The sequence below is a fragment of the Myotis lucifugus genome, unplaced genomic scaffold, assembly GCF_000147115.1.
Source record: "Myotis lucifugus unplaced genomic scaffold, Myoluc2.0 scaffold_0, whole genome shotgun sequence".
Classification (NCBI taxonomy): domain Eukaryota; kingdom Metazoa; phylum Chordata; class Mammalia; order Chiroptera; family Vespertilionidae; genus Myotis; species Myotis lucifugus.
Window position 1 is genome coordinate 28,171,257 of NW_005871048.1, and position 11,700 is coordinate 28,182,956.

At 45.2% G+C, this 11,700-nt stretch overlaps 1 protein-coding gene and 1 pseudogene across 1 annotated transcript; both read right to left on the reverse strand.

Moving 5' to 3' along the window:
- Positions 1–5,792: 5,792 nt before the first annotated feature.
- Positions 5,793–7,250, reverse strand: LOC102441248 (lysine-specific demethylase 4D-like). The gene has a single exon (XM_006081543.1). The coding sequence runs from the start codon at positions 7,248–7,250 to the stop codon at positions 5,793–5,795; it is 1,458 nt and encodes a 485-aa protein (XP_006081605.1).
- Positions 7,251–8,804: 1,554 nt separating this feature from the next.
- LOC102441556 lies at positions 8,805–10,066 on the reverse strand (annotated as a pseudogene).
- Positions 10,067–11,700: the final 1,634 nt, after the last annotated feature.

The following is an 11,700-nucleotide window of genomic DNA, read 5'->3' on the forward strand; positions in this document are numbered from 1 at the left end:
TCATATAGTAAAAAACAATAATTTCTTTGCCAAATCTATGCCCAACACATTTTCTACTTAGTTCTTGACAACAATACTACTTACTGGAAAAAGTATCTGCACTATGAGCTTTGAGTTTTATGGTTATCTAATTAAAGAAATCTTTAGTGTCCTCAGCCTCATCACAGTTATTTGCCTTATATTTGCACACTGTAAGTTTAACAAATATTTTTCTCTACTGGTTATCTATTACTGTCTAATAAATTACCTCCAAAATTTAATAGCTTAAGACAACAACAATAATCTTCTGTCTTGAGGTTTCTGGATCTCTCATGAGTTCCAGAGTTGCAGTGATCTTAAGGTTTGACTATGACTAGAGGATCCACTTCCAAGATGGCTCACTCATATGATGGGCAAGTTGTCACTGACCCTTTTGGCAAAAGGTGTCAGTCCTTTTAATGTGAAACGTTCTAGAATGCTCCTTAAATGACCTCATGATATGACAGCTGGACTCCCCCAGAGTAATTGGTCCAAGGGATCAAGGCAGAAGAGGTACTCACTGTCTTTTAGGCCTAGCCTTGGACGTCACATGCAACCATTTCTGTCATATTATATTGGTCATTCACACCAAACCTGGTACAACATGGGAGGGGACTATACAAGGTCTTGTATATTGGAGGTTTTTGAGGGTCATCAGTCAGCGGTTCTCAACCTGTGGGTCGTGACCCCTGAAAATACATCCTGCATATCAGATATTTACATTACAATTCATAACAGTAGCAAAATTACAGTTATGAAGTAGCAACGAAAATAATTTTATGGTTGGGGGTCACCACAACATGAGGAACTGTATTAAAGGGTCGCGGCATTAGGAAGGTTGAGAACCACTGCAAGGCTGGCTACCACATCCTTTTTTTTTTTTTTTTTCTAGTTCTGATATTTTTATTACACCATAATTCTGCTTCAAACCTGATACAGTTTTTTATTTATTTGTTTGTTTGTTTGTTTGTTTATTTATTTATTTATTTATATTAAATCTATTGGGGTGACATTGGTTAATAAAATTATGTAGGTTTCCAGTATATAATTCTTGAAACCACACTCATAAAAATTATTTCCAAATTTATAAGCTTCCATTGTACATAAACTTTCACTTTGTTGAAATCTGATTTTGCACAAGTTCACTTTTCTATCTTCACTGAACATTAAAATGGAAGCATAAAAGTAAAAATAAAGGTTCTCATCCATAATAATTTAATTAATCTAAAACTTATAAGCACGTCCACATTTAACTAAAGAAAAAATCTATTTGATCTAACAGCAAAGATATTTGTAATCTACTGAAAGCACTTAAGTAATAATGAAAACAAAAGTTCACTTTAACTCATTGGTTAAAATTATAGATCAGGAACAGTAATTATTTGGAGAGAGTTTGCTATTTCATCTCATTCAATATTCTGAGGTAATATCAATCATTAATATCAAATAAAATTATTTTTAAATTTAAAAACAGCTTCTGCATATGACTGTTCTTCTGAAAGCTTTTAATTAATGACACATTAAGGCAAGAAAATGATCTATATCAGTGGTTCTCAACTTTCCTAATGCCGCGACCCTTTAATACAGTTCCTCCTGTTGTGGTGACTCCCAATTTCATTGTTACAAATTGAACATAATTAAAGCATAGTGATTAATCACAAAAACAATATGTAATTATATATGTGTTTTCCGATGGTCTTAGGCGACCCCTGTGAAAGGGTTGTTCGACCCCCAAAGGGTTCGCGATCCACAGGTTGAGAACCGCTGATCTATATGTTTGTTTTTCAAGCAATGAAAAGGAAATGTTCATGTAGAACTTTACCACCAAGCTATTTTTATCATTTCTAACTTGGCACCCAACCTTATTAATTCAACAGATATGTCTGAGCACCTGTTGCTCTGAAATACTTTAGGGATATAAAGAAACTAAGCCAAGGCCTTTGGCCTCAAGGAACTTATACCTGGTTAGGTTGATAAGGCAGGTTAACACATACTTTAATGCTAAACATTGCGCAGTAAGTTTCATAAGGGAAGGAAACAGTGGTCTATGAATTAGGGGAGAGAGAAAGCAATTCTAATTGGTAAACAGCAAAGCATTATGGAATACTGGCATTTGAGCTGCCTCTTTAAAGATGAGTAGGTTTCAATAGTGGAAGCTGATAGGGTGGTTACTACTATAAAATAATCAGCAAAATCAAATGCCGGGAATCATGAAGTTACTAATACACACCAAGGTGGGCACATTCTCCCATAACCTCCATATTTCAAGGTAAAAGCCAAGGTAGATTCCACTCCTCTGATGATGATATCCATCCCTTTCATCCTTCATCCAGTGCAACCCTGTCATTGCCTTCTACTGACTTTTGTTCACATTATCTGAGTCTGGTTTTTGTTACATTCCATACTATAATTTACACAATATACTTTCAGGAGGTTCTTTTCTTCCTTCTGTTGTAATTAACCATTGAGGGTTTCTGTATAGGACTTAAATTTTAAATTATTCTGATACACTATTGTGTCAGATTGTATTTTCCAACATGGCCACAAAAATACCCTGAGCTGAGGCCCAGCCCCGGCCCCAGCCACCGTCTGACTGCTACCACAGACTGAGGTCAAGTGAGAACTGCCTAACTGAGCCAGTCTATCCTAGAATCATAAGAGATGCTAGTGAACAGACTGTTGTTGTTTAAAGCCCCTATGCCTTGAGGTGATTTTTTTGTGTGACATTAGATAATTAAGAAACATTCTTGCATCTGTAACAAAATCCTAAAACATGTAGTATGGTCCTTGGGATCAGGTGGTGAGCAGAAAGGGGACGAACACTGAAGGACTGTTAGTGAAAACCTAAAAAACCTCCACGAAAGCGTTAGTGAAAGCCTAGAGGGCCTCCAGGAGGCTGTCTGTGAAGACTCAAGCAAATGGAGAAATGTCACTGGAAGCAGGAGAAAAGGCTGCACTTGTTACGTAGTGCTGCAAAGTTTTGCGCCACCGTCACCTGTGATCATGTGAAAAATGGGAAATGTACCTAATGCACTCAAAGATCTAGCTTTTTCAGGCAACACTGAAATTGCCACATGGCTTCTTCTCACTGCCTATGATGAAATGCACAAGGAAAGAGATAAGCTAAAGAGTGAACTGTTAAATATAGAGAAGCCAAGATTGCTGGGTTTGAAAATAAAATGATTTCTTATTCCCAACCTCTCTAGACAGCAAATGATTCTAAAATTAAAAGTAGCTTCTGGGCAGAGATGAAATCCAGTGCAGGAAAACAGCATCTAAAAATGAAACGGAGGGCATGGTGGTGAAATTCTTTATTAAGATTTTCAGAAAGATCTAATGTGGTACCTCATAGAACCTTTCAATCAGACCAAAAGCTTTTGAAGGATCTCCAGAGCATGCCTGTAGAGCCTCTCAGTTAAGTAATTGAGACTTCAAGAATCTTAAGGATATCGTCCCACAACAGCGTCCTCTGAGCCCAAGGTAGAGAAGGGCTTAGCCTGAAGAAGTAGGATAATAAAGCGATGCATTCAAATACACCCAAACACACAATGTGTTTAAGAGAATTATTCTGGTAGAACCACTGACAATTGTGACTAAAATGGACAGGTAAATACCAAGAATAGGATTTTGAACCCCCACTACTTTATAGGCAGGAACCAGGCTGAGAAGGCTACTCAACACCTGCCAGGCCAGCAGGGAGTGGGGGAGTGGAGGTGCGGGGGGGGGGGGCGGGTAGGGAATGACTGAGGGCAGGGGAGGGCAGTTGGGCGATCAGGCCGGCCCTGTGATCCCCTTCTCCTGGTATTCACACCCTTATATAACCTCCTCCCCTTCAATGTAGGCAGGATCTGTGACTTGCTTCTAACCAATAGAATATGGGAACAGTAATGAGATGCTCATAATTACATTGAAGTGACTGCATTGCTTAAAACTGCAATGTTGCCCTGGCCAGTGTTGCTCAAAGGTTAAAGTGTCAACCTAAGCACTGAAGGGTTCAATTCCAGGTCAAGGGCATGTACCTGGGTGGCAGGTTCAATCCCCAGCCCTGGTCAGGCAGGAGGCAACCAATTGATGCTTCTCTATCACATCTATGTTTCTCTCTCTCCCCCCATCCCTTCTCTCCTTCCCTTCCACTCCCTCTAAAAAAGCAGTCCTCAAGTGAGGATTAACAAAAACAAATAAACAACAACAACAAAAAGAGTACAATGTCCATCTTCGTAGGAGACTTTCTCTCTCTTGCTGGCTTTATAGAAACAAGCTGCCATGTTGTGGACTGTGTATAGATAGGGCCAAATGAGATATGTCCCACACCATTGCCCTTTCTTGTGTCTAGTGAACTTTGATGTCTTAAGTCTCATTCAGATTCTCATGCTCATTTTTTTCTGCTACAGTTTCTGCCTTCCCTGAAAAGGGACTATTTTTGATCCCAAAAGGACAAGGAAGAGAAGAGGTGCCAACATTCCATATCAATCTATCAATAATAGCTGCAACACATTTCCTCCTTTATTATCAAAAAATAAACACACACACACACACACACACACGCACACGCGCGCGCACACACCCAGCGCCAAGTGTATCAGTTTCCTGGGGTTTCCATGGCAAATCACCATAAATTTGGATGGCTTAAAACAACAGAAATGTATTGCCTCAAAGATCTGGGGGCTAAAAGTTTGAAATTAAGGTGTCAACCGGGTCATACTCTCTCTGAAAGTTCTAGGGAAGAAGCCTTCCTGGCCTCTTGCTAGGTTCTGGTAGTTGCAACACTTGGTGTCCCTTGGCTTGAAGATGAATAATTCCAATTTCTGCCTCCATAGTTACATGGCATTCCCCTGTTTGTTTCTCTTACTTTCCCCCTTCTTGTAAGAACACTAGTCATTTGATTAGGGCCCACCAATATGACCTAAAATATGACCTCATCTTAACTTGATCACATCTGCAAAGATGCTGCATCCACATAAGGCCACATTCACAGACACTGGGGATAACAACTTGAACTTCTTTCTGAGAATACAGTTCAACCCATAACAATATCAAGTATTAACTTTCTTCCATAGATAGTACAATATAGTTTATCCAAGAGAGTATATTCCTGCTATCAACATGCTTTGGACTTAATACTCAGTAAAATAATAACTGGTTGATGTTGCTAAAAATTTAGTTTTTATGGGCTTTGAACTGTTTTTTATTTAAACTTTAATTTTCAATTACAGTTTTCATTCAATATCATTTTGTATTAGTTTCAGGCATATAGCATAATGGTTAAACAATTGTACACTTTACAAAGTGTTCCCCTCATATTTCCAGTACCCACCTGGCACCATACATAGTTATTACAATATTATTGACTATATTTCCTATGCTGTACTTTACATCCCTGGCACTAACTACCAATGTGTGCTTCTTAATCCTTTCACCTTTTTCACCTAGTTCCCCAACCCATCTTCCCTCTGGCAACCATCAGTCTACTGTTCTCTGTATCTGTGAGTTTGTTTCTATTTTGTTTGTTCATTTATTTTGTTATTTGGATTCCACATATAAGTCAAATCATATTGTATTTGTCTTTCTCTGACTGATTTTGCTGCGAAAAACATCCTTAGAAACAAATGCCAAGAGAAAACCCCACTGAGGCTTCCAGCTACCATTTTATTTTTTTTATTTTTTTTTTTAATCTGAACAATAAAGATTTAATTTTTAAAAAAAGAACATGGAGAACAAAAGTAGACATCCCCTGGGCTTAGGGGACTGGAGCACAGTAGCACTCAAAAGCCACGTTAGGAGGCTGGGACCAGCAGTGCCTGGCTGTCCATGGAGGGTTTGTCCTCAGGCACAGGCTGGGCTTTGGGATCCGGAGCTGTGAGCACTGCGCCCACTAGGCGGCGCCTCTTAGCCGGGACCTGAACAATGGACTCTTGAGTCCCCTGTTCCCGAGGACGACGACCACTTCCACCACCACGTGTGCCAGTTGGCTGGAGATCCTGAGCAGATGGGCCCGAGGGTGGCTGTGAGGATGGGTTGGGCTTTGAGGAGCAGAGGGCCGCGGCAGCCGCGGGCTGTGCAGCAGAGGCAGAACCATGGCCTAGCGAGGGGCGCAGGCATGGCTTGCGCACAAGGGCCTGGCTGCCACGGTGGCCGCGGGACCCACGGCCCGTGCCCACTGATCCAGGGGTGTGCGTGGCCCGACAGGGCTGCAGTTGCCTCAGGCCCAGCTCCACGTGGTCCACAACAGTCCGGTCCTGCCCGCGTTTCCACAGCTCATAGCGCTCGGGCTGCAGGAGGCGCACAAACACGTCCATGGAGAAGCTCACCCGGGCCTCCCCGCAGCTGCACTGAGAGGCCACTTTGCCATAGTCGACCCATCGCGGGGTGGCAAAGTTGATGGCCTCCGCACAGTTGAAGCCATGGTTGAAGCCAGCGTGGTAGCCATAGGGAAAGGTCACCATGAACTCTCCAGCCTCCTGAGTGATGCGACTGAATGGGACCCCGTTCTCCTTGAGGACAGTGGGCGAGATGAGGGCCACCTTGTGCCGCAGGAAGGCCTGGCAGCCCCGAGAGCTGCCCGGGAAAAGCTCCCTGGCCAGGCGCTCCAGGCGCGGGCCCTGTTCTGGGGGCACCGCGTACCACGTTTTGGGCTCCCCGAAATGCAGGTAGTTGATGCTGTAAAGGTCCATGTCCTCCGTGTGCCAAGCGAAGGTGGTCTTCCACATGCCAAAGTACAGGTAGGGGGTGTTGACACCTTCGATGACAACCCCACACTCCTGCTCCAGCAGGTCCTGGATGGTTCCCAGGTGGCAAAGGTTCCATTGTTTAGTGTTGGCATCAAATAAGGAGCCACTGATGTCAGCGCCATAGATGGGCGAGTTATACAGGCGCGTTTTCCAGTATTTCCGCTCCAGATCCTCAAAGTCCAAATGTGGTGGAGTCTGATACTGTCCACTGTTTGCCAACAGGCGATACTCGCCCACTGTCATGGCCCTCTTCTTTTTGTGGTATTGAATGAACACACCTGCTCGCCCAGAAGCCACCTGCTGGAGGGGAGTGGCTATCACCATGTCACTGACATCCTCGTAGGTCTGTCTGGCTTTCCATTCCTTGGGTGGAATGACCTTCGCCAGGCCAGCTCGGTGGGCACCTTGGGATTCCATGTAACCAATATATTTGTTGAAATCTTTAAATTCTTCCATGGTTGGGTGGAAGGTCATGATTCTCCCACTTGGCTCATTAGACACCATGGCTGCAATGTAAGCAGAGGATTCCCGGGTTCTCAGGGATGTTTTAGATACCTGAGAATGAGGGAGTGATATCTTCTCTCTTGTTTGACCAGCATTCAGTTGGAGATCCTCTAGCCAGGATCTCCAGCCAAGGTCTGTGTCTATTGAGCTATTACATCTGTATTTATACCAGTTGATTTTAATCCTATTCATTCTATTCCAAAGGTTAGGGCATTTCTTATCTCCATTCCAAGGTTACTCTATTGTTCTTTTAAGCTACAAGGGAGTAACTGAAGCAGATTATCCTAAATAAAGATTATGTAGCTTAAGCGTGATTGTTCGTAGTTAAAGTGATTAATTACCCGCCTGGCACTTAGTTAAGGGGTTTTATTCCCTCCCTAACTCCAGGGAAAAATCCTCCCTTGGGGAAACAACCTTTCTCAGGGAGGTGGTCCTGTTTAAAACACATAGCGTTAAGAGGGGGAGCAAACATATGCCATATATGCCAGGTCCCTTGAAACATAAGTTGTGCAGATGTTTCTTCCCTGCAGCGACTGTGTCAAGCAGCAAGGGTGGATCGGCTTCCAGCAGGAACATAAAAAGGACATTGAGTAAAAACTGAGGAAATCTGATTAACAGATTTATTAAATAACGTATAGGCCTTGATTCATCAACTGTAACAAATGTACCACAGTATTGTAAGGTATTAATAATAGGGGAAACCATGAATGAGGTAGCATGGGGGTAGTTATATGGGGGGAACTCTCCCAATTCTCTGATCAAATTTTTAATCTAAAACTGTTCTAAAAAATAAAGTATCACTAAGTGTAATAAAATAATAACTAAGAGAAGGTGTCAACGAAGAATAGAAGAATGAAAAAAATTAGAAATATAATCTATTTTTAAAAACAGTCGACAATACAGCTCAATATAAAACAAACAATGATAATTTTTTAAAGCAGGAAGGTTTAACATTTGTTTAATTATAAAATACGTTCTTATAGAAATTCACAAAGCATATTTGTACAGCTTAACTTACACATATTAAGAACTATTAACATCTATTAATAACCGTGCTTAATAACTGTGCTTCCTGAGGTGCAGGAGATATTCTACCAAATGACCCATGGCCACCCTGCGCCCCCTGCAGGTTGGTATGATCAGCCGGGGAGTCGTGGGTGTCTGCAAAGACAAGAAACTGCAGCACCAGGTGCCTGCTCACGCCTGAGACTTTCACATCAACCTCTTCCAAGTGCTGCCCTGGCTCAAGGAGAAACTCCATGAGGAGGATCTGCGTTTTCTCTCAGGGGTTTCCTCCTGGGAAGGGGCATGGGATCCAATTTTAAGAGCTGTGACAACACCTGTGCTCAACATCCTTTGGGGTAAGGGAGTGGGGAAGACGCACTGGCCATCTTGCTACAAATGAGATCCAATCTAGTAGCCGTTGTAAAAGGTTCAACCCAATCCCCAGTGCTGAGAAACCAGAGGCTGAGGGAGGTGTGTGAGCTTCCACCTCAGTGCTTTACTGACACCACTGTCGGGGCAGGCGGGGCACAAGCAGTTCAGCTCCGCCACCTAGAAGCCATCCACAAGGTTTTCCTGGCAGACATGGTCACTGTAGACAATCTGGGTCCTTTTGTCCCGATGGCAGCCCCGAGGACTGTTCTGGAGGGCGAGGGAGCCCCACACGGACTTGCCAGTAGCGGCATCCAGCATGGGCTGTTGGCGGGCAATGCTGACCTGGAGCTGCACGGACTCCACCTGCGTCCGGTTGAGCTCAGCAACGGCCTGATCTGCTGACTCCATCTTTTCATAGGTGACGAAGGCACAGTTTCTGGGTGGGTCCATGGAGAGGTCAGTGATGCTTCCAAAGGGGGAGAAGGCCCCACGGAGGAGGGTGGGCGTCATGTCTTCCCCGAACACGTAGAGTGTTCCCCTTCCGAGGGGCCCGGCGTTCAGGGAACGAGTCCGACCTGCGAAAGGGCCTTCTCGGTCTCGGTCCCGGTCTCTGTCTCCGTCCCGGTCTCGCTCTCTGTCTCTGTCTCTGTCTCGGTCCCGGTCTCGCTCTCGGTCCCGGTATCTGTCTCAGTGCCGATCTCTGTCTCGCTCCCAGTCCGGGTCTCGCTCTCCGTCCCGGTATCTGTCTCGGTGCCGATCTCTGTCTCGGTCCCGGTCCCGGTCTCTGTCTCACTCCCGGTCTCGCTCTCTGTCTCGGTCCCGGTTCCGCTCTCTGTCTCGCTCCCAGTCCCGGTCTCTGTCCGGGTTCCGCTCACGACGGCGGTCCCGGCTGCGGCTTCGGGGAGGGGAGACTGAGGAGCGGGCGTTACCACGTGCTTCGGAGCCCCGTCCAGAGCTTCGGGGAGGGCCATCGCCAGCCCCCGGCCCTCTGCCTCCTCCCCGCCTGGCCGGTCCCCAAGCCGGGCACTGGCAGACACAAAGCTCTCGTACGGAGATGTCCTTTGGGGACGTCTGGGCGACTCCTGCAGATGGTCATCAGCAGATAGGCTCCCCTGGAGCGTCCCCGGCTGGGAAGTGGGGACCGGCCCCTTCTCAGGGTCCTTGAACTTTCCCTCTAGGGTTCGAGAACGCTTGAAGCCCGAGTTCTTGGTCTCAGCCTTGGCGGCACTGATGGCTCCCGACTTCCCCAGCTGCTTTGCCTGCTCCGTGGCGGTGGCTGGGTCCAGCACGGGCTGCGCTGGCAGAGGGCGTTTCACACGCCTTGGCTGGCTGTGCTGCTGCTGCTTTGCTTCTTCAGAGCCAGCAGTGCCTTTTTTCTTTTTCTTCAGTTCGTTGAATATCTTCTGCAGAACCTCCTCCTCCTCGCTCAGTCCGGGGTATCACACATGTGCTCTGAGGGGCGTCAGCCCGGCCGGTCTCACCTTCCTTAAGAAGGAGTCCACCCCAGCTACCATTTTAAAGGAGTATGGGACTATGGGCCAGAGATCACTGTTAGAATTTGCAAGCTTTGGAACTTTCTTAAGTGTATTTATCTTATTAAATTCATTTTTCCAAAGTGATCAGTGAAAAACCCACAAAGAGAAAGACTGACCCTAGCACGTTTGCTCAGTAGAGAGAGCATCAGCCTGTGACTGAGGGTCCCGGTTTGATTCCGGGCAAGGGCATGCACCAAGGCTGCAGTCTCAATCCCTGACCCTGCTTGGGGCATGTGGGGAGGCAACCAATCCATGTGTCTCTCTCACATCAATGTTTCTCTCTCTCTCTCTCTCTCTCTCTCTCTCTCTCTCTCTCTCTCTCTCCCCCTCCCTTCCATTCTCTCTAGTAACCAATGGGAAAATACCTCTGGTGAGGACTTTTTTTTTTTTGTATTTGTTAAAAAAAAGAAAAAGAGAGAAAAGGACCTGGGTGGTTGTCTTCAGTCACAGTAAAGAAAAGGAGTTACTCTTTTAAACAACCAGGCTTCATGGGAGAAGAAAGAAAACCATTTAATGACCCAATTTGCAGTGGAAGCATCAAAAAGAGAGAAGCTTAAGTGACCAAGCCCTGTAGCAAAAACAGACAAACAAAAACAGGAAGGATAACTGGGAGCTGGCTGGGGCCTAGCTCCATAAGCAGAACATTTCACTGACTTCCCTGGGACACAGCGATGACTGGCCGTACACAGGCACTCAGAGTTGCACCATAGGGGTCATTCTCAAAATGTGGGTCCCAGACCAGTTCATCATTTTCATCTGGGAACTAATCTGATATGCAAATGATACAACTCCATTCCTGACCTACGGAATCAAAAACTTAGGATGAGGCCCAGCAATCTATATAGGGTATCTCCAAAAATGTATACACACACCTTGAATAATTATAAAGGCAGTATTTATTAAAATACATTTCATTTTCAAAAGTGAGCTATCAGCTGTTAAAGTGTGTATTCATTTGGGGGGGACACCCTGTATTTTAACAAGCCTACAGGTGATTCTGATATACACTGAAGTTTATATACTATTGCACTAGGGAATAGGATTTGGCTCATTATAGCACTTCACCTGAGAAGGTACTGTTTCCCTGATACAAGGTGAAAACAAAGCAAGAAAGTAACTGTGCTGGGAAAGCTAGAGAAAATAATTCATGTCACCAACAAGGAGAAAGGCAGTGCTCTCCCCAGCTCAGGCTGGGCAAGGACAGCTTACACGTCCTCAGGGGTGGGCTCTGGGCTGAAGCTGAAGGGGCCAGCAGCATCAGTGCCCTCTCCCCCTTGACCCTACAAGTCTCCCTACTGGCCCAGGACATGCGGCCCCTGAGCTTCAGCCCAGGCTGCACTGGAGAGCACCATGCCCAGCTCAGCAGAGCCCTGCTCCAGAGCACCTGACCAATCACTGGCGTTCATAACAACAGAAACCATCACAAGAGAAGCAAGATAAATAATCCATTGGATGATCATGAGTCATCCCTCTCAACAGCATCTATCTTCTAGGCATATTGCTGAACAATCCACATCTATTTGCTGACAGTTTTACTT